The sequence below is a fragment of the Pseudorasbora parva genome, chromosome 20 (assembly GCF_024679245.1).
Source record: "Pseudorasbora parva isolate DD20220531a chromosome 20, ASM2467924v1, whole genome shotgun sequence".
Taxonomy (NCBI): Eukaryota; Metazoa; Chordata; class Actinopteri; order Cypriniformes; family Gobionidae; genus Pseudorasbora; species Pseudorasbora parva.
Genome location: NC_090191.1, coordinates 34130210 through 34154197, shown reverse-complemented (window position 1 = coordinate 34154197; position 23988 = coordinate 34130210). Strand labels below are relative to the sequence as shown.

Below are 23988 nucleotides of genomic sequence, written 5' to 3'. Positions count from 1 at the left end.
CTTATAAAACCGCTGCAGTCCAGTCAATCAGGCACATCGTCTGGTCATTCTGAGGATTGAAAGTGGAGTATTTCACAACTTAAAAGCTCAAACAGTTTTAAATAAGCAAGCCTAATTAAGTAGCTGTGAGCAGGTATTTCATGCTCAGAAAACTTACAGAAACTACTACCATTAATTGTGTTGTGAGGTTTAATTTTAATAAAATAAATGTACAGCTTCTGCAAACCTGCTACTGTAAAAGCCTGAGAAAGCCCATATTTCCTCACTTCTCAGAGTCCAGACCCTGTAAAGTCTCACCGTCTGAATGCCATGATGTATGGTGAGCCGCACATCTGGAAAAGCGTGAGCTTGAAGTGTTTCTTGGCCCTCCATTGAGGTCCTTTTAATGATAATATATATGCAAGCCATCTCTACATATAAAATGTGAATGGAGCACAAATGCTCTTACCAGGCAATGACTGCCCGGAGCCTTTAACAGTGATAGTTTTCATAACATAAATGGCTTCTATAAAATCCAGTTAAAACTAGATTTATAGGGCCACCCAACAGGGCACCAGTGCCTTGATCCGGACTGTACCGCATTTCAACACAAATGCATGTTCAAAACATACATTACAGGCAGTGAAATATTAGCAACTGCATATCCTGATCCACATCTTCTGTTGTCTGGATAGGCAATAATTGAGTCTGAGGGAGTTAATTAAAAGCTAATGTCTACATTGTCTGCACAGCGGTGATAAACGATGGACTTGATTAAATTCTCTCACTGCCCGTTTCTCCCAGCGTCAAACCATGTCTGTCTACTCGCTGCCTTATCGCACAAATCAAAACATAATCTAGAAGAATCACCACAGGGACTGATGCTAATTGGATGGTACTTTTGAGGTCTGGTGCCTCTAATGATCATATGGTTCTACTTCATTCAACATATTTAATAATTAAAAATATAATTGTAACGTAACGTAACGTAATATATAGAATACATTTGATACTTTTTTTTACCATTACTGGTCCAGTTCCATCAAATACAGATAACCTAACCTAACACACAGTACCTTAAAATAAATGTGTTTTATGTTTAAATCTAAAACACTGACATTCATACAAAAAGTATCCAAATACTTATTGGGGCCATGCTATAGTTATTTTCACTCTAGAGTAGAAACTCTCACTCTGTCTTTCCCAGTCTTGGTCTAATTCTGTACGACACATGTCTGGTGTTATCAGAAGGGAGTAAGGTAAGCTGGTAAGCTGGATGTCACAGTGACCTAAAAAGCTCCCACCTGCTAGAGGAGAAAACAGCTGAATGTATTCAGACTACAGTGGGGGACAAGAGTGAAAGTGAAGTGCACAATTCCATAAATGAAGAACAGCAGGTTCTTTTGGTGCTCTTTTGCTGACTTCACCGGCACAGACTAGTCATTAAAAGACACAAAGCTCACAAGAAACAGAACAAAAGCGACAACGAAGGCAAAGAGAAAAGCCTAGACCTATTCATCACATTCTATTCTTCAACCTCTTCCCCTAAAAACGCCACATAAGCTAACTGGATAGCGACCGCTCAAGGCATGTGCATGTTCTAAACAATCTGCCATGGTTTGAATTAGGGCTTGTGTAATATAGCACTCATCTGCCATTTGTTTCACTATGAGATCTTCAGTGAGCAAGGCTACAAAGAACGGACATAAGCTGACCCAAATCAAAGGATGCATTCTTCCAAGGCCAAATACATCATGACGAAGGCTGTCCCAATACAAAGTCTCCTTCGAATGTGTCCTACAAAGGTTTCCCGAGCCACATGGATAGAACGAGTGGATGCTTCGCAGCCTACGCTATCCCAAAATCAATGCACGCTGGTGAAGACGATTTTATCAAATGCAAGTTCTGGGTTTCGACTTATTTGAATATCTAACAATACAAATGTAAAACTAAAATAAAAATATATAAAGAATTAAATTAAAGGTTCAAATGTCGACATGTCTTACTAAGATGCGATTTTATATAGTTTTATCTAGTTATCTATACTCTTTATTATGTACATAAATGGATCAAGATGAACATATTTAGACAAGTTGTGAACTCTGTTTTGCTTTCAGAGTTTAATATAGCTTTCAAAAAATGTTCAGCAAACATTATGCCACTTGTCAACGCTAGCTGTCTCAGTTAATTCAGGAGTACTTAAAGCAGTTTATTAGCAATATGTTTGAGTTCTGAGTACAGAGAAAACAACAAACATTTGGGGCCAGATTTACTAACAGCTTGTGCCAGTGCAAAACCACCTTTATGTGTTAAAAACTTACTGTAAGGATTAAAAGACATGCAGCGAAAAATTTGCGCTGAAAAGGCATGGAGAGTGTTATTTTTGTGGCTGAACGCATTTGTCGGAGTTTCCCATTCAGATGCTAAATTTATTGGAGGATATCATTTAAATGAATTGCGCAAGGTGATTTACTAAGGTTGACCATTTACTGGTGTTTGCCCCATTACTTACAGCCCAAAAAAACATGTCTTAAACCAGACACATACTGGTAGATTGCGTAGGTTATTATGGAAACGATCTGGCCTCGTCTATGTTCGTTAATTTGCGTGTTGTCAGTAGATCCCGCGCTGAACTTTCCAATATCTGTGCTTTATTAAAAAAATTGTTCTCTCATGCTAATTTACCCTGTTTAGTGAATCTGACTCTTCTTCTTAACCACTGTATTATGAGGAGAATGAAAGGCAGCCTAGATGTGTCATAGTTGACTTCCGGTAATTTCTTGCATTTGACCAATAGTAGTTTGAAACTGCAACTATTTTATTATGATTTAAAATTATTTAAATATTTTGTTTCCAGCTTTTGAGCCCATTTTTCATGATCCGATCAACGCCTGATGGATAAAATCTTCTCTACATCTATCAAAACATTAAACACCTGGTTTTACTTGGAAATGTGTCACATTATGGATGTAAAATGGGTTGCAAACTGCAACCTACATTCCCTTTGAGTTGACAAGAGCGTGATTGAAGATAATGGCTAAAATGGGGAGGAAACGAGACAGACAGAGCAGAGAAAGATGGAGAACGAGAGATATTACCTGCTGGCGAGACGTACTGCTGGATCCCAGTAACCTATTAACTCATGCATGGCAAATCTTTGCTACATATCGAGTCGCAGAAATGTCCATTTCATCAAATGCTGACAGATGATGTCTGAGAGCGGCCGTGAAAGTCATACGGAGAGAGATTCACACACTCCAATACAGATAAACACAGCAGGCAGCAGTTTATCTAAATCCCACTCTGAAATATGGTTTCTTTCCGTTTATTGAAATCAAGCAAGGCCAGATAAAATACAAACTCTAGGATCTGATGGTGTGATGTTACTAGAGCCAGACACCGCATGAGTAATAATACTATCTGTGAGCCAGATAAGAGAAAAACAGTGTTGAGAAATGAGCAGGGGCTAAATATATGTCACAAATCCAATTAAAATCAGATGGAATGTAAACATTAAAAGGGGTCAGATCATAGAAACCTTTCTCCTTGCCTCATTATTTATGAAAACTACATTTGAAAATAGGTCAAATCAAAAATAATCACTATGATTATGACATGAGCACATTAACATATGTAAATGACCTCTGTTTTGATTGGATGGGTGGTCGTGACTCATAAGTCCAATGTGTGTGTGTGTGTGTGTGTGTATAAATTATGTGTATGTGTGTGTGTATAAATGGCTTCTCAAACAAGAAAAAAAATGTAGGCCAGGACTTGATTTTGTCCATCAGGAATTAATTAAATCGTATATAAATTATATGTTGGCAAAAGCTTCTTACTCTCTGTCTGACATTTTTCTTTTATCAAAAGTGCGCATGCAAACCCTCCATCCCTGTACAATAAATTAACTGTATCATCTGACCGGTAATGGCATTGCATAGCAATGAGAGCGCTGCAGACAGCGAACCTAAACAAGTCCTCATATCACTGCGATCTTTCTTTACACGGCAGGCGAAACGCTCTATGCACCTCTTATCTAGGGGAAACACAGGAAAAGCAAACAGATTGCTTCCGGACTGGTGATGAATTACAGACCCCAAAAAGATTTGAATAGGAATGAAATATGACCTGAATGTGGTTACTAATGTCGCCCCATCGCTCTGAGCAGAATAAAACTAAAACACAAAGCAAACAACATCACCCCCCTCCCTACATACAGCCTATCATTAAGATAATGTAGGCTTGAGTGATTTCGTACAAGTGATATGTACAAAATGATAAAGTTGCAGTTCTCCCTCAGGAGGTTACTTGTTGAGACGCTATCTTTGTTCTTCAAACCCTCAATTCTTTCAAGTGTCTTTTTACATAACAAAGACATCCATCCATATCAGCAACAAAATCAATCTCTCTGAATCCATGCACTATTCTCTCCACACTTACATCCTAAAGAAAATACTTCTAATGGGAAACGCATTAATGTGGACCGCCTGGCTCAGCGCTGGAGGGGTGCAGGTGTGAAAAATACAGCAGAGGCCCATTTAAAACCGTAACATTTCCTTCCCGACTTATTTGCTTTCCTTTTTACGGCGTGAGAGGATATAAAAACATCCCCTTGAATTAGGGATTCATAAAAATGATGTGACTATTGAAGCAGCAGTAATTACCTAGAAATACAAGTTGAGCTTAAAAGCGTGGAGGATTTGGCTGAATAGACCTGAGACGATGACGGACTTTGCTGCCACGCTCTGTGACATGGCCTAATGAATCTCTACTGCACTCATAAAGCAGCTGAAGATGTGACATTTTAAGTCATTTAAAAATCCATCTAGGAAGGCAAAATTAGGGGCTTTGAATGCGATGCAGGTAGCATTGACAGTATATGCATGAATAATGTCAAGCGCAGTGAAGTATTAGCACAGATAAAGCTGACTTAAACAAGAAAAACTATAGCACTAGAAAAATGTAACTGCTTAATTGAGAAGAAATTTCTAAAATATGATTAACTGGTATGTAGATTGTGCTTATTTGTCTTGCACATAAAAAGCAAAGCTACTTCGGAAATTAAAGGGATCGTTTACCCAAAAATGAAAATACACATTTACTTACCCTCAAGCCACCCTAGGTGTATACGACTACACAATCGGTAGCCTGGATGCCAGCCGAACTTAGCCCCGCCCACAAAATTTTTAGGTTGGGCAGTTCGGTCTGGCCTCAATCCATAGAGGAGTAATTATCTCCGAACAGAAACTGTTCAGACCAATGAGATCATCAGGGCGGGCTTTAGACGATGACGGACAGATGATCAACAGTAACGTAATCATGCACGTCATCAAAGGGGCTTGGATTATATTTGTTCAAACGGAGAGCTTGTTTGTATGCATTCACCTTCACAGTTTCTCTCAGAAACGATGATCATGTTGGGTAAGTACTCTGTGTATCATTAAATTATTTTATTTTTTTACAACACCGGCAAAGATCGTGTATTCCAGCCTGATTCCAGAGCGCGTGCAGACAGGGTTGCCAAGTTTTTACAACAAAACCCGCCATTGGCAAGGTTGCCTGCTAAAATTGGGTGTATATATCACATAATAGTCGCTTCAACCCGCGGATATAGAAAAAACCCGCGGGGAAAAAAAACGCGGACTTGGCAACACAGTGCAGTTGAACTATGTTGACATTTGACAATGCGTCGTTTCGTTGCTCTGATTGGTTGTAGGTCTTTCCAATTGATGCCTTTCCTGGTTCGGTTGATACACACCCCATTATCACAGCCCAATGGAGCAGTTTCAGAGTATGACCACGTCAGGCTACACAATCAGAGTTATATATAAAAATGTCCTGGCTTTTGTAGTAGAATACACTACCCCGGTAAGTAATACACTAGAAAGTAATACACTACACCAGAGGGTTAATGAAGGCCTTCTGATGCGAATTGTTGGGTTTTGTTAAGAAAAATATCCATATTTAACATGTTATAAAGTATAATATCTAGCTTCCGGATGGACCACTTTCCATATTCAACTTATGAAAAAAGCAAAACAGGCACAACGATGACGACAGACGTAGCAAAAGCATTTTGAACTGCGAGAGGAGTGACACTTTCTAGTAAGTTAAATGTGGAAGGCGAACGGCCGGAAGCTTTATAATGTTTACTTTATAATGTTTTAAATATGGATATTTTTCTTACACAAACCCACTTCTCTTCAGAAGGCCTTTATTGACTCCCCGGAGCTGTATGGATAACTTTTATAATGGGTGGATGCACTTTTTTGGCCTCTAAATTTTGGGCTGCCATGCACTGCCATTATAATGCTTGGAAGAGCCAGGACATATTTTAAATATAACTTCAATTGTGTAGTCATCTACACCTAGGGTGGCTTGAGGATAAGTGAATCATACATTTACATTTTTGGGTGAATTATCCCTTTTATTTCCTCAGCAGTTTTGTTTTTTATGTGCAAGACAAATAAGCACAAAAGAAGAATGTCATATACACCTTGGATGGATTGAAGGTGAGTAAATTATCTGATAATTTTCTTTTTTGGGGTAATTTCCAAATCTGGGATGAATAATCTAATTCAAACTAGGAAAATTATGTTTTAGGATTTTGATGAATGTCAAACATTGTGACGTAAATCTAATGAGAAATACAGATTCTGCATTGTTTGTTGGTCACTGATCACATTTGACAAAAAGTGAGACTGACCATTATTCATAATGAAAAAACTGTACTGGAGAATTTAAAACAGAAGCATTTGCCCTGGTGGTCTTGGACTGTTTATCTTTGGTCCTGCCAGTAAAACAGAACAAAGATTAAGGAGGATCAATACGAGAAACAATCAGCAGTGTTTAACAGAGCTTGGGATTTGATTCAGTCGACTTCTTCTACCACCTAACAGATGACTGGGAGCACACAATCCACAGGAACCATGATCACCCTATGATTAACCTGTCAACCAGGCCGCCCAATTATCACTGCAGGACACTGTGTTGATAGATCCCCTTTTATATCCACACACACACACACACACAGAGAGAGAGAGAGAGCTTAAACGATTATGACTGTCATTAATCTCAACCTGAGCAAAGGCAGCAATTCATTAGAGGATTTGTCAGTCAGATGCACAGTACTGACATTGAGAACGGAGGATTTATTTTTGTGTGCTCCCCTGATTCCAAACTGGCACATGGCTGGTGAGGAAGTGTTTGAAAGAGTAGAGAACAAAAGAAAGAGGAAGACAAAGACAGGAGGAGGCAGAGAGTGCTGAGACCGGGAGCTGCCGAAAGATGATACACAATCGTCATCGATCACACAGACAGCAAACAGCTACGAATGTGTGTAATCTGTGGGGGCTTGTGAGGGTTTGAATTTCCTCCTACTGTGGCGAGTTTTTATGCCCACCTATGTGTTTGTGGGAGAAGGCAGATGCCAGTGCAATGTGACACCAGGACAGACAGAGCTGATAATCATTGGGATAAAATGTGTGTGGTCCCTCAGCCGAAGTTAATTAAAAACTATTATGAGGACAAAATCCAGCAGAAAGGGGAGTTTGCAAAAGAACAAAAACTATAAACATGCACTACAATATAAACTAATAGAACAGAATACAACTTTTTAAATTGCCGCTGAGTGATCTGATTTAAGCAATTACCCAAGCTTGACCAACGAAGGGATTGTCTGTCTCTGATGAAAGTTAGTGACCATACTGATGATGATGTAGTTATAATTTACAGAAAAGGTGAGTTTCTTTTTGTTGTGAATTTAATTAATAAAACATTAAAAAGCTGATTTTGGCGTTGTTTTAGGATCAGTGTTGTTTGTGATAAACTGTGGAGTGTTTAAATCAGACAAATGGTACAGTGATGCAATTACAAATGTAAGGATTGAAAACTAAAACAAGTAACCTACTGAAAATAAAGTCATTTTCAAACAAACAAAAAAACAAATAGTACATAGATGATGCCATATGATGCTATATTATAGTGAAAAGGAATGACAATTCAAATCAATATAGATGAAAGTAATATGTAAGACATATGTAAAGAAATAAATAACTAAAGTAAATAAATGACGCAATGTAATGCTATATTACTAATGTAAGGGATGAGGACTAAAACCAACAGCCTACTCAAATTAATAAATATATATAAATGGATTAATACAAATAAGTTAAATAAATATAAATGATTAAATTAGTTGAGTGGAGTGAGTGAGTGTTAATGAATCTCGATCTGATTTGGGGTCCAGAGCCGATCGACGACCCACAAAAACATGAGCCAAAGGCTGTGAACTCTAGGGAACTTATAGAAAAGACTGATTACACATTTTAACCATCAGCAACCATATTCTGATGTCTGTTGAACATTAACCTGGATGGGAAATTATGCCTCAACTCTGCGAGACCTCGGGATTGAGGTTTTCATCATGTGTGAACACTCCATAACTCAACAACCGCTCTGCAGAATCCTTTGATCCAGACTTATGCTGGTACGACTTCTATGAGGGAATGTAAGGGGGGTTTCATTTCCAAAAGTTACCTCATAGTGGCAGTGATGGGAGCTGTCAGAGTCTGGAGTCTGTACACACGGTAAAATTCTTCCTAATGATGAACATACAGTAGCAAACCAAGAGAGAATCTAATTGCAATGACATATCCTTCTGTGCTAAAACTGTGAGCCATCCACTCCTGTCTAAACAAAACAATGCCCTTTTCTGCTAAAATAACTATTTATTAGATGCTTCTGGGTACAAAAGGTCACATCCCATGGCAGTATATCGACACAGACGCTAGTCAAGCTCAATAAAGGCGACATCCTCTTCGTTGCAACACTGGCTACCTTCTTTCAAGAAACTCGACCTTTAGATGATCCCCCTCAAGGAGGCCAGTGTCATTCCCGGACCGGTACAAGAGGGGTTTCACCCTGATTTTCGATTCAGACAGAGTTCAAGTGAGCTGGGTTTACTGACAGCTCCTCGGAGTTGGCCACAGAAGGATAACCAGTGCAAATCTGCAAGCAATCAAAGTACCAACCCCCAACATACTGCATAACATCTACACAAACTCCCATAGAGGTTGCATAAATCAATAGTGCATTTAAAAAACAAACATAAAAAACATCATCTTACATGTGTTCTACACAAATGGAATAATATGGCATATTAGGGGTTGAGGGGTGGATCGTGGAGTGCTTTACAATGCAACCATTTCCACTGGCAACAAATCAAACCTTTCAGTCACTCACTCTGACTCTCGTGCACTCGGCCTCCGGCTCACTATAACCACTCAAAATGATTTTAAAATTGATTTTGGTACTTTTGATGAAGCCCATCTGCCTCTCCTTCATAAAATATACCATCTCTATGATGTTCTTGTCTGGGCTGTGCGGTTAAACCGCTCTCTTCAGCTTCCAAAGATCTCAAATTACCCTCTTTAAATCAGACACTCTTCACTTGCTCTCCGCAGTCAGTGCTGAATGACAGCAGATCGGTTAGAAGAAGTGCTAATTGTTCGGGTGGCAATGTGGGGATTTAGGACTGTAACTGGTTCAATAATACACCCTGAACTGAGAAAAAAAGACAGAAGACACTAACAGGCTGTGACAAAAACCACAAAGTAATGTAAATGCATTGATTTGTTATTACGTTCAGCAATTGACTAACATACACAGTATAAACAAAATATTAAAAAACTATCATAACTATTTTCTAGTTAGTAACATTATGAAGTGCATAGAGCAAGATGATAATTCCACGAACATCGATTTCATTCCAGGAACATGGTTTTTGAGGTCGGAAACATGGATTGGAGAATTACATACTGTATACTGAATTACATTTTGTCTTGAATTTGTTCCCAGGCCACCAATGGACACATACCTACTTCTAAATCGATAAAAAAAGACAATTTCAGGAAACACTTTGTCCTGAAACCCCAAGAGCTTTAATAAAAATAACAGTCTGACATTTTAAAAGGAATGAGAGCATGTCTAGAACAGATGATTTGATAAAATAAGTGGTCTGTTGCCAACTAATATCAAGGGCTATATTAGCAAGGACTAACATTTTAAACAAAGACTAGAGAAGCTAGATCACTTACATATTTTGTTATTTTTGTGGATGGCAATTGAGTGATTTGTACCACATCATTTATGTAAAATCTCTATGGGTAACAAAACAGCTATCAATCATTGTGAGACACGCGAGTGTGCACAAAAACCTCATACATGTGATCAAAATGCAGCCTAAATTGATTTATAAATGAATGGTTATTTAATTATTAATAATCTGTACACCTGTCAAGATCACACAGCCATCCTCATATTTGATACCATCTAGCAATCACAATACTTACACACTGGCGGATTATGAAAAGTTCTTACTAAAACCGTAAAGTGCTATACAGTCTCTCACCATAATAAAACAACACCCATCAAACTGAACGCAACAATGAAGGTACGGTGAAATGCTTAACATTCCCAGCTTGTTTGAAGGAGACTCCAGTCACTTCAGGGAAAAATAGCATTCCTCTCCTATACGAAGCTTCACAGTATTACGCAACATTGAACTGGTTAAGCATATGTGTCACACAGCTGGAAGAGAGAGGGATGTTTTCTTTGAAAATCCCCCTTGAGGCCCATTATACATTTCTAGGGTCACATGTTTAAGGACTGTTACAGATGCACACAAAAAAATGAAGAGCGATGTGGCCAGCACTACATGACTGGATTGAATTAAAAAAGTCTTTACACAAGAACAGTACCAAAGGTCAAATGTAACAGATAAAGCAGCAGCTGCCCGCCCTACAAGTGGAATATGCCTAAACCCCCGAAAACTAACGTGTCGTCCATTAAGGGTGTCGAAATTAATCGTTTCTACGATGCATCATGAAGCAGACGAGGACGATTCGATATGGGGCGGCAGTGGCTCAGTGGTTCATGTAGGTTGGCTACAAACCAGAAGGTTGGTGGTTCGATCCCCGGTTCCACTTGACCAAGTGTCGAAGTGTCCATGAGCAAGACACCTAACCCCAGCTGCTTCCGACGAGCTGGATGGCGAGCTGGATTACATGCTTCCGACGAGCTGGATTACATGGCTGACATCGCCGTCGGTGTATGAATGGGTGAATGTAGGAGCTTGCGTGCTTCTAGTAAACACAGAAACTGGCAAACGGCGGTCTTTCGAATCAGCTTTGACCGCAACTCTGGAAGACTTGGAGTTAAGCTTTTCTCTGATAAAAGAACGGCACTGAAGTCATTCATAAGAAGGGAAGATGTATTCGGAATTTTGCCGACCGGATACAGCGAATGTTTAATCTGTCAATGAGCTCCCGTTTCACCATCGTTGCTCTGGTTGGTTGTAGTGCTATCCTATCGTGTGCAGAGGGACCGTTTTTCCTGCCCCTCGGATTGAGCCCTGTCGATGGTGAGTTTCCAGACCAAAGATCTTGATGTGGGTCTGGCTTGTCAGGCTAAAGGTAGGCAAGATGCAAGTGAGAAATACTACTTTAAAAGCCAAAATCTGTGCACATTTCGACTTTCATGAACAACCTGGTAAGCACAGCCTGGAGAACACATGCGCTGTGTGTAAATCAAAGCTATCTGATTTATCAAAACGATTTCATTTACACTTGCGAACATAAATGTAGGGCCTATCTCCGCAAGACAGATATAAAGCAGATCTTCAATTCCAGCACTATACGCAGATTTAATGAAGTGCACGTCACTGAAAACAGCAGATATGAGCTGCATTTTATTGGTCATCAGCTAATTTAAAAATCAAAGACCGCAATAGGAGAGAGCACAGCAACAACACTGGTAAGATCATTTAGTTTCTGTATTTTTAATGAATATGATTGTGTATTGAGTATCTGCGACTTACTTTCGGTTTTATTTGTGGTAGTTTGTGTGTTAGCTTGATGAAGAGAGTTTTGTTGGGATAAGTCAAATTTACATATGTGGTTTCAATAACTAGATGCATTTAGACTTCGGTTTTGACTGTAATTCGGCCCAGACCACCTCCTAACGTGGCTTTTAGTTTTCACCTTTGTGTATTCTAAATGCTCCTATTGTCTTTTTTTACCTAGACTTGAGTTTTGTTTGATGTTTGATACATTCAAGAAGCATGTTTTTTTTTTTTTGAGCCGGTAAAGTTAAACTTTCAGTTCATATATCTGCTTGTATTTATTGACAAAATTGTGTAAATGAGGATGCAGTGCATTGTCAATGCATTATGATGCATCGTGACATCGAATTGAACTGAATCGATGGCATAATAATCGTAATCGAACTGAACCGTGAGACCAGTTATTGTCCACCATGGATATGGACACAGCTGAACCTGAGCTAATCAGTGAAGGACATCCTATGGAAATCTCTGCGCTGATATAACTAGCATTCAAAACAAACAGCAAGATCTTATCTCTGCAAGCTACATGAAACTCATCCAGAGGGCAAAAACCTTGTAAGCGAGGTCTTATTACTCACAGTCACAGTCATGGAAAATGATTTAGAAAAGCACAACTGGCACCAGATCACATAGCGACTCTCAAACATCGCTCTCAAGACATGTAAAAATAAATTTCCCCCAGCAGGATTAACACTGTACTGGCTGACGTCCTCTGCCTTCAGTCGAGTTGGACATTTCATACCAAGAATGCTTTACTCGCTTTTTTATTGATATTACCGTTGGCGCATGGAGTGAGGACAAGCCTCCGTAACGTTCCAAGGAAAAACACTTGACGTGATTAAGAAAACAGAGGCAGAGCGCGGTATCCCAGAGCTCTGGAAGCCCAAGACTGCAACCGCATTTCAACAGCTGGTGCATGACCACAGTCAGAGACAGAAAAAAAATCCCAGGAGTAGAGTCTGGAATCACAGAAAACCAATCACCAGATACTTTGATTATGCCTTGTGCACACAAACACATAAATCAAAGCAACTTAAACCCCGGGGACCAGGGGAAGGACGCAGGACTGTTGACCTTTATGAGAGAAGGTCGATTTGATGAATGACTCAGCAGGGTCAGTGTACTGATTGGTAGGGCTGTAACGATACACCAAACCCAGGGTTCGGTTCGTATCACGATTTTTGACCCACGGTACGATACAAACCTCGATATGGGGGGAAACAAAACAGTTCAAAAGATATTTTGAGGCGGAAAAAAATATTTTATTAAATAACATTTGAAAAACCTGTATAAACTGAACACCAAATAACAATATTAACTATGCAAATTATTAACAAAATACCTAAGTAAATTAAACTATATAACCAAAGCTATAACACTTCTGTTTTCTTTGTAATAAAATACTGTTGAAAAACAAACAGAACTAAAGTCCATAGTGGAGATGATTCGAGCATTTTGAAAATTCTTCTTCAATCAATCTCTAGCGCGTGCTTGGGCGGGGTTTGCTATTTGCCAATCGGCCGTAATAGTGTGAGGTTATGGTCATATAGCTGTCTGTAGTACGGGACGTCCATCCATCTGTGGTGATTGTGATGGATTTAGCGGTACTCAACCCTTCCTCCACCTTAGCCTTTGTTTTCTCCAGAAGTTTTTTCAAATTTTTTGTGCTCGATCTGAATTGGCTGGTAACTTTGCTTGGAATAAACTAGGCAGTGTAGGCTGCTGCTGTTGGGTTGTGGGGACACACTGCAAGCGTGCCTGAGCGTCTCGGCTGCGTGGCGTGTCCGTTTTTATTTCGGCTCTCATGTTAACCGGTTAGAGTTTGCATAATGCCTGCGTGACACGCACGGAAAACGCATGCATGCTTCAAATAGAAGAGACGCCTATTTTTAACTCGACACGCGAGCGTGTTGGAAGCGTTTCCAGGCAAAATAGAATAGGAAAAGATGTTTGTATGTCATTTTGACACAAATGCATATTAATAAATGACATGTTCATGTTTGAAAGTCTGTAGGTTAACATAAATGCAGATATAGGCCTAATTTTAATAATAAGAAACAACATAATTATCGATTTTGAAATATTAAACCTGTCAATGCAGAACAAAATATTCTGTAGCCTATTTTGCCATCAATACCATATATCTGTGTGGTCAATAGGCTACTGCCGACGTTTTCTTTGCGGTATCAATAGGCAATATATATTTACATCCTGTACATCAATACCAGCAGAAGCGCTGTGTCAGACACGCTTCTGGTGTGCAAAAAAAGAGAAAACGCCACGCAGCCGCCCCGCGGCTAAAACGCAACAGAAACGAAACGCTCACACCACGCTTGCAGTGTGTCTCCAGCATCTGCATGTTGGTTGTGTTGCCGGCCGGTTGGGGAAGCTTCTCGAAACACTTACGGCAAATTGTGTGAGTCTCGTCAACTACACGATTGCCATCCTTGTTCTCCACCGGCGAAATGTTGCCATACTGCTGACTTAAAAGTTGGACCTGGACAGGAAGGATAATTCTGGGAGTTGGAAGGGGTGTGTCGCGATTCTACCTTCACACATCGCGATACAGGTTCGTGGACCTGCGTATTGCGATTTCGATTTCATATCGCATATCGTTACAGCCCTACTGATTGGGTATCTGTGGTCACTCAAGAGGGACAGAGGAGGGTGCATACATGTGTGCCTCTCTTGGGTTTAAATTAACACTGGGTCTCATCTGAAAATTAAAGGTCACAGGTCGTGATTTAACATTTACAAACACACTTCTTGCATCACCCTTACAACTGGTTCGAACTATAAAATAAAGATTAAAACGGTTACGGATCCTCAAATAAAGATTCAAACAGATACGGATCCTCAAATAAAGATTCAAACGGTTACGGATCCTCAAATAAAGATTCAAACGGTTGTGAATCAGCATATAGAGTTATGATTCGGATCACCAATGTCATGTGATTTTAGCAGTTTGGCAGTTTGACACACGATCCTAATCATGAATTAATATGCATATTTATAACCATGTGAATCTTTATTTGAGAATTGACACAAAGAGGGAAGAGAAGACAATGTTGAAAAAAGTTGTAGTTTTTGTGATTTTTGGACCAAAATGTATATTCGATGCTTCAAGAGATTCTAATGAACTAACTGATGTCACATATGGACTACTCTGATGATGTTTTTATTCCCTTTCTGGACATGGACAGTAAAGTGTGGATACACTTGCATATGCTCTCGGACTAAATATGAAATATCTTAAACTGTGTTCTGAAGATGAACGGAGGTCTTACGTGTGTGGAACGACATTAAGGTGAGTTTTTAATTACATGCATTTCATTTTTGGGTGAACTAACTCAGTCTTAGTCACTGGGTAGATCAGCTAAGTATGATGACTATCTGCCCAGGTGAAAATGTGACTGGCATTTTGGAGGTCAGTTTGGGGTTTTGGGATTTGGAGGTCAATAGCAGAGTTTGGGAATTTAAAATATGCACAAAATTGGAATTTCACATAAAATATCTGTGAATAAAGCATTGTTCCCACCCCATGTGGTCAAAAGAACAAAATAGCACAAAAAGGAATATAAAAAAAGAGGAATTTGCTGCAAGGAAGCCACTGTGACTCTTTTTTTGTCAATTATATCATAAATGACTTGCGCCCCAGAGTGTGCAGATGAAACGCAATAAACACTGTCATGTTATCCTGTGCTCTGAGGATGCCTGGTGTTCAAAAGATTTCTGGGAGGTAATTATACCACATCATTCTAATGACAGGCTTTGGCTCAGGCATTTCAGAAGGAAGCAACATTTGAGTCCAGTTATCTAATCACGTCCTCTGTTGATGCAGTCACCTGAGGTTTTTTTTCTTCTTTTGCATATTGAGGGATTTATTCAAATGTATTTATTATTTCTAAATATGTTTCCATTGTAGTTTACGTGCATGTCTTCTTATCAGATAAAAACATTATCCGCCTCAAATGAGTGCATAAATTATGCACATTTTAAGAATTAATGCATTTCTATCCAGCTTTTTTCTATGCAATATCCCAAGATTTGCATAGAAATAGGAGGATGGAAAGAGCTAATGAGATATTGAAACAAATAAAAGAAAGTATATCATGAACATATCATGATGTAGTACCCGTAAGTTCTTGAAATGATCTGCAAAGCCAAATTAAGTTCCACCAGGGAGTTTATCAATTAATCTTAACGGAATCAGAAGCAGCTGGACACGTTTGCACAAATTATCACTTACCCTGTTGTGTTGGCTACTCCACTAAACCCATCATTTCATGGGTCATTTCGCTGCAGTAAACAAACAAAGACGCCCGGGGTTTTGTCTGGCAAAGCATGCTGAAAAGGTTTTAAATAATTTCCCAAAAATAAACATAAATGTATTGGTGGGGACTGGGGAAAGACAATGACAGCAAGCCCACACAGTCAAAAATGAGACTAGTTGTCAATAGCCATATAACTAAGGTGGCATTAGATCAGTGTTTCCTAACAGTACACATATTTGATGTCTCAACATATGGCAGGTCTTGTAGTCTACTAAAATAACTGATATGTCAATTTGATTAAGACATCTTGGCTACAAAATAAGCAGTGTTTGGAGAGCTCTGGGGCAAGTTGTCACATTTAACTAGCTACCTACGTGTTTGTACAACAGACTAACTTTAACATTTTTAGTTTCATGTTGATTAAAAATTAATAAACAAAGCCTAACCTGATAAATATTTACTGGATTTTAAAAAAGTGTGACAACTATAGCCCCGGTTTCCACTACAGAGGTGCGCGAACACTAAAGCAATAATAGCGGATATCTCACAATATGAAGGTATCCTATATTTTAAGCACATCTATTTTGGGTGAATGTAGTACTTTAGAAGCTGTTTTCACGAAATTAAATGTGTTTTTGACAAACTACACAACACAAACAGCGCGTACAGCATAAACACAGCAGCTGACTTTATCTGTGCGGCGAAATGTTTGAGTAAAAGCTCGTTTAACTGAACACACTGGTGTCATTGCTGTCATTATTGTCAATAACTGTCAAGATGAAGTGATGGAGAAGGACTGTACCTGTCATCATAGCAGAAATCAGCGCTCAGTGTGTTCATGTAAAGAAGCAGAGCCACAGCACTGCACACCAGCTCCACTTTCATCTCAACGACAAACAGGAGAAAAGAAAGTCCAGGAATGAATGACACTGATCAGTCCCTGTCTCTGTTTGCTGTTGTCCTCATTGTTTTGCTCCCGCTGCGAGATCGGAAGAGTTTCAGAAACAACCATCGCTCGTCTAACCCATTTTCAGTCCAAGGCTTTATTCAGCCCTCAAATTGCGTTCGTACTGTGCGTTCGCTAATAAACGGAGAGCAATCGGTTGCTCTTCATCCAAACCGTAGTGAAACATCCCGTTGCAGTTACACCCTCCTATCAAACACAGCACGCGTGTGATATTTGGGAAAGCCGCGCATGCGCAGAAATCAATTTACAAGCTGGAGAAGCATCAGCATCATCGCACTGAGAGCCTTGCCCTATTAAACTCATTTAGAGCTCGAACATAAAATGCAATTGCGTTAGTTTGCAGCATTTACATTTGTTATGAACAACAAACAAATTCATTTATATTAGCCAACTACACTAAATTCCATTAATTGGTAGGCTATACACAATAAATATCCCACTTTGGAGCGCCATTTGAGAACGAGAAGTTACTAAACTATAATAAACCAGGGGATTTCATTTTTTTAGATGCCACGGACCGCCACATTATCATCCTAGTGTGATATATTTTATAAACACCCAATATATAGGCTACACTGAAAATGTTTTATTTTAAATCTTAAATTTGTTTCTATTAAGATTAGTCTGTAGGCCCATATTTTTCTACTCACGTATGTACTGTCCTCTATCTATTTTCCACAGATCCCCTGTCACTCCCTTTCTGTTTTGAACAGAACAGTTTGAAGGCCTCTGTAATAAACCATAAAAATATTTGATCTAATAATCATTTTCTTAGCAGGAAGTGTAGATAATGAATGAGATCTTTTTGCGCCCTGTGGTGAGTTGCACTTTTTTCCATGTGATTCTTTCTGAAAATCCCTCCCCACTGAGGAGCAGCTGGAGCAAAACCTGCTCAGAGCATGTGTGAATCTGCAGGAGTCAAACAGGAACAAGAGCGAGAGAGGAGATCATTTGTACCCCAGTGTCGTCAGTCCACTCCTTATCCACCCCGCTGACCTCAAGCTGTTGACCCTTGACCATCAACCCCACTGGGAGGACAACTGCTTCTTTCAGAGATCAACATAAGCTCCGACCTGATCTGTTCAGCATTCTGCTGGGGATACAAACCGTCAGATGGAATAGATGTTAAACTCAAAAGTGTGCAATTAAAAAAAGCCAATTGAACAATAGCTAGTTTCTAGCACTTTTATACCCCACAGCTTGGTTGCAAGTGTGTTCTAGGGTAAACAAGACAAATGTTAACTGCAAATAATACAATATTAAAATACAAACCATAAAAATAAAACACAAGCAACAGCTTGCATGCAAAGATGACCCAAAGGCCAAGAAATGTTTTGGAATTGAATTAGTTTTGTTTCTCATTGCGTTATTTTTTTCTAACACAGCTGATAAATATCAAACAGGAAACAGCAGTGCCACAGTCTGGAGTCTGGACCACTCCTGCGCCGAAATAGCACCTGCTTCATTTAGACCAGCAGGAAAACACACCAAGTTCAACTGTATTTAAATAATAGAACCAAACTTGACTTGGCAAAATATTTTATATTTTGTTCTTCATCTTCAAAAATAACATTAGATTACTTTCCATATAAAAGTAACTAAGTAACTTTTTAAAGTAACTTTCCCCAACACTGGTCATGCATATGTTTATATATTTAAAATCTGTCATGTTGGCATATTTGTAAAAGGCAGCTTGCCTAATGAGAGATTTTGTTATAGTTTCCATTCAGCCAAACTTTGTAAAGGCAGTGAGGATATTATAGGAAAATGTTCCCCGGGCAAAACATTTTAATCTGAAACCTTTCACATCGCTGTCCAATTTATGATAGGAAACACATTACAAGAACCTGTTTACATTTTCATCCACAACTGAAAAAATAGATATGTGATTTCTACAATCATCACATTTGGATTGAGGCCCACGGTGCATAAATGATACTCTGAGAGAACTTGAGCACATTTTATTCATGTACGTCCTTCAGCCAGACATGAATTAATTCCTTGAAATCCTGTTAACACTTCAGACAGTGAGGCAAAAAAAGAAGCTGATTATTTTCAGATGGAGCTCATCTTGCGTCATTGTAGATGAGATTGGCATACGTTTGAGTGAGGGAGAAATAGAGACGAAACTGAAAGAGCGAGAAATAATAACAGAATATTTTCCATCTGCACATCCTGTTTAGTCCCTTTGAATCACTGATGAAAAGATAAATAGCACCTCTCTTTCCTTCCAATCTCGCTCACTCTTAGCCTCCCCTCTTCTCTCCTTGTTCTTCTTTTCCCATACAGTTCCCATATTAAAGCACTGATGCCTGATAAGGATTATTGTGTGGTTCCTCCCTGCTTCCCCCGCTGACCGGAAGCTTCGCTGGGTCCCCATTGACTTTTCCCATCATTTCCCTCCTCACCCCGTTCTCACACAATCCTGCCAGGGCTTGGATGTCCAGCTTGGATGGCAGTGAAAACATTGTACAGTCCATTCCAAAATTAAAGTGTTATATTAATGTTAAGGTGGACATTTAATAGTGTTCAATGTTTTGTTATAGTTTAGAAGAGTTTCCCTTATGTTGGATTTTTTTAGTCATGGTGACAAGTCATTTGAGAACATATACAGGTCCTTCTCAGAAAATTAGCATATTGTGATAAAAGTGCATTATTTTCCATAATGTAATGATAAAAATTAAACTTTCATATATTTTAGATTCATTGCACACCAACTGAAATATTTCAGGTCTTTTATTGTTTTAATACTGATGATTTTGGCATACAGCTCATGAAAACCCAAAATTCCTATCTCAAAAAATGAGCATATCATGAAAAGGTTCTCTAAACGAGCTATTAACCTAATCATCTGAATCAACTAATGAACTCTAAACACCTGCAAAAGATTCCTGAGGCTTTTAAAAACTCCCAGCCTGGTTCATTACTTAAAACCGCAATCATGGGTAAGACTGCCGACCTGACTGCTGTCTAGAAGGCCATCATTGACACCCTCAAGCGAGAGGGTAAGACACAGAAAGAAATATCTGAACCAATAGGCTGTCCCCAGAGTGCCGTATCAAGGCACCTCAGTGGGAAGTCTGTGGGAAGGAAAAAGTGTGGCAAAAAACGCTGCACAACGAGAAGAGGTGACCGGACCCTGAGGAAGATTGTGGAGAAGGACCGATTCCAGACCTTGGGGGACCTGCGGAAGCAGTGGAGTGAGTCTGGAGTAGAAACATCCAGAGCCACCGTGCACAGGCGTGTGCAGGAAATGGGCTACAGGTGCCGCATTCCCCAGGTCAAGCTGCTTTGGGCTACAGAGAAGCGGCACTGGACTGTTGCTCAGTGGTCCAACATACTTTTTTCGGATGAGAGCAAATTTTGCATATCATTCGGAAATCAAGGTGCCAGAGTCTGGAGGAAGACTGGGGAGAAGGAAATGCCAAAATGTCTGAAGTCCAGTGTCAAGTACCCACAGTCAGTGATGGTCTGGGGTGCCATGTCAGCTGCTGGTGTTGGTCCACTGTGTTTTATCAAGGGCAGGGTCAATGCAGCTAGCTATCAGGAGATTTTGGAGCACTTCATGCTTCCATCTGCTGAAAAGCGTTATGGAGATGAAGATTTGGTTTTTCAGCACGACCTGGCACCTGCTCACAGTGCCAAAACCACTGGTAATGGTTTACTGACCATGGTATTACTGTGCTCAATTGGCCTGCCAACTCTCCTGACCTGAACCCCAGAGAGAATCAGTGGGATATTGGGAAGAGAAAGTTGAGAGATGCAAGACCCAACACTTTGGATGAGCTTAAGGCCGCTATCGAAGCATCCTGGGCCTCCATAACACCTCAGCAGTGCCCCAGGCTGATCGCCTCCATGCCACACCGCATTGAAGCAGTCATTTCTGCAAAAGGATTCCCGACCAAATATTGAGTGCATAACTGAACATAATTATTTGAAGGTTGACTTTTTTGTATTAAATACACTTTTCTTTTATTGGTCAGATGAAATATGCTCATTTTTTGAGATAGGAATTTTGGGTTTTCATGAGCTGTATGCCAAAATCATCAGTATTAAAACAATAAAAGACCTGAAATATTTCAGTTGGTGTGCAATGAATCTAAAATATATGAAAGTTTAATTTTTATCATTACATTATGGAAAATAATGAACTTTATCACAATATGCTAAATTTTTGAGAAGGACCTGTATATATACAGCATGTTAAATGTATTATATTACTGTCCTCATTCAGCAATTGATATGCTAATGCTATCAAAGCACCGTGTAACCAAGGTGACCTTTATTGAATTAATTAAAGTCAAGTTTCCACTACTAAAACATTTTCAGATAACATAATATTTTTATGTTAAATGTATGAATTAGCTTACTCAAATATTTCAAGTTCAGAGCTATTAAAATGTATACAAAATAAAAATCAGCTAATCCTTGCCTTTCCCACCCTCAACTCCACTGCTCGGCCTCTCGTTTTTAAAAGCAAAAAGACGTTCAGAATAATGTGAATAATTCTAACATTAGTTTTTCTAACATGCGCTAGAAGGATGTATTTGACCGTTGTGTTAATGACATGCTATTCTAAAAACATGGCACTCAAGATACATTTTCTTAGTAAAAGTATCGGTAACACTTTAGTTTAGGGTCCAATTCTCACGATTATTTAGCATCCACATGAACTTTGGCTGTTTATTAGTACTTATGAAGCAGATGTTAATGCCTTATTCTGCACAATCATATTTAACATCCCTTAATCCGTGCCTATATTTAACAAAAACCTTAATACTAACTGTTAATAAACAGTAGGAGTTTATTAATTCAAAAGTTGTAGTTAGATAATAGTGAGAATAGGATCCTGATCTAAAGTGTGAACAAAGTGTCATTTTCTTTTATTCCACATCCATTTAGCATGTTTACATAGAAAAAAATAAAAAAATTAAAAGCAGCACAGATAAACACAAAACACATTCTTTCTAAACAAGCCCTGCAAGGTTAACACATGTTAGCTGTTTCTTGAAGTCCATCCAGCTTTGGTAAATGTGTTATTATTTATATCCTGAAGTCATGAGGTCGGTGAAACAAACCATGGTAGTTGACCACGAGACTTCATGGGACAGCAGCTGTTTTGTAAAGTGAAAAATTGATTCTCCTCATAAGCAAACAAACCAGTTTCTTTAAGAGACACATTGCATTTTTGATGATGTACTAAAAAGGAAACTTGTTTTGTTCAAATTCTTGGTGATGATAGAGAAGCATTTCCTCAGCCTCCCTCGCATGCAAAGAAATATTTCAGGAAATAAGGGAGTGCGTAAGCTGGTTTCCCATCGCTTTGCTATTTCTGTCTCAAAGAGATGTTGTGGAGTGCATCATGGCATTATCCTGAAGCTTTTCCTTTCTCTAATTTAGACGCAGAACAGGATATGCCATAATACTTCCGCTAAAAAGATGAATTCGTGATAAAAACATATGGTCAACAGACTTATTTTGGCAAAGTATTAGACTGGCAGAAACAAATACAGTGAAGTTCTGGCTCAAGTACTGCAGTGTCAAATATGCTTATCTCCACACACTAACAACATCTATCTTCTCCATAAATAATGGCAGAAAGGATGCATTGTTCTGGTCAAGTGGTGCCATGATAAATGGACGTGGAGCTGTTAGAGAAGGAAAAGTCATTAGAAGCAGGAATTGCATGCTTAGGCTTAGCAACGTGGCCTACTTTCCCTGAAAGAAACTTTCCTCAAATATTTACCCTACTGTTTGAATTCAATAAATAATGACTTGTAATTACTACAATGGAAATATAAATTCACTGGAGTCTGTAAACACTCATTTACACAGTCATTTAGTCACATTGATTTGTTAATGTTTCAGCAGAAGTTCAACAGGTTTTCCGTAACCACTTTTGCCACTAAGTGCGAGGCTAAGTTTGAAACCATATTACTCAAAAACTATGACATCCCATAATTATCAACAATCCCAGAAGCTAATGGAGGTTCAACATCTAGTGGAGACCAGGGCTGTTTTGGCAGGCAAAGGGGGACCAACACAATATTAGGAAGGTGTCATAATGGTGGCCTGATCTGTGTAGTAAGCAAGTAAAGCAGACGCACAAGAAACAAAGTCAGAAAAATGTTTCTTTGTGCCTTAAATGCTGCTAGTTCTTAAAAGGGTTTTGATCAAGCAAAAACACTGAAGAATCAATCAGGTTAAGACAACAGCTACTTCGGGGCGTTTCATTTATGAATATTAACTAAAACCTGCAAGTCAGGAGAATAATGGTCTCTGCCTGGGCAATGGCTAAAAATAATGAAGAGCTCAGCGTCGGATTAATATTAATGGTGTGTTAAATAAGTGGAAGCACAAGACGTCTCAAGTGTGACTGATGTCCTCGTATGGCTGGCTGAAGGCTGATGTATTAACCAGTCAGACTAATGAACACTAAAAGCAACGTTCTGCATCCCATTGATCACTCTATCTTTTCATGCTTTAAGCTGCAGACCGATCTGTTATGCATCATAACTGAACCGATCCAGAGACTAATACAGCCAGGTTTTTTGGAGCAGCTGGAATGAATTCAAAACCGCTTTTAATTTACTGTGAACCGCAACATACTCTATTTTAACCATTTATATTTCAGATCATTTTTGTAAAATAAAACTATAGTTTTTCTCAGTTGCTAACAACTGATTCAGTTGGCCCAATTGGTACTGTAAAAAATACTGTAAGATCTCAACTGTAATGAAAACAAACTTTTCTTAAAGCTTATTCTTTAAATTTCATTATGGTGGTTTATAAATCATTATAACTTTCCCCTCTAGAGGACACTGACTTGCAAAATGATTTGTGATTCCCAAAAGGAGATTTTA

The 23988-nt window shown here is 39.0% G+C and overlaps 1 protein-coding gene across 2 annotated transcripts in view; it reads right to left on the bottom strand.

Annotated features, from left to right (window-relative positions):
- The window catches only part of tmtc2a (transmembrane O-mannosyltransferase targeting cadherins 2a), a 37174-nt gene extending 19840 nt beyond the window's left edge, over positions 1 to 17334 (bottom strand). The window contains exon 1 of one of the 2 annotated variants that reach the window (XM_067428124.1): positions 16961 to 17334. In XM_067428124.1, coding sequence (XP_067284225.1) covers positions 16961 to 17043 — 83 coding nt within the window. In that variant the 5' untranslated portion in view covers positions 17044 to 17334. Of the gene's footprint in view, positions 1 to 12661; positions 12786 to 16960 lie in introns of those variants that run through there. The other variant, XM_067428125.1, reaches the window with a different exon arrangement.
- Positions 17335 to 23988: the final 6654 nt, after the last annotated feature.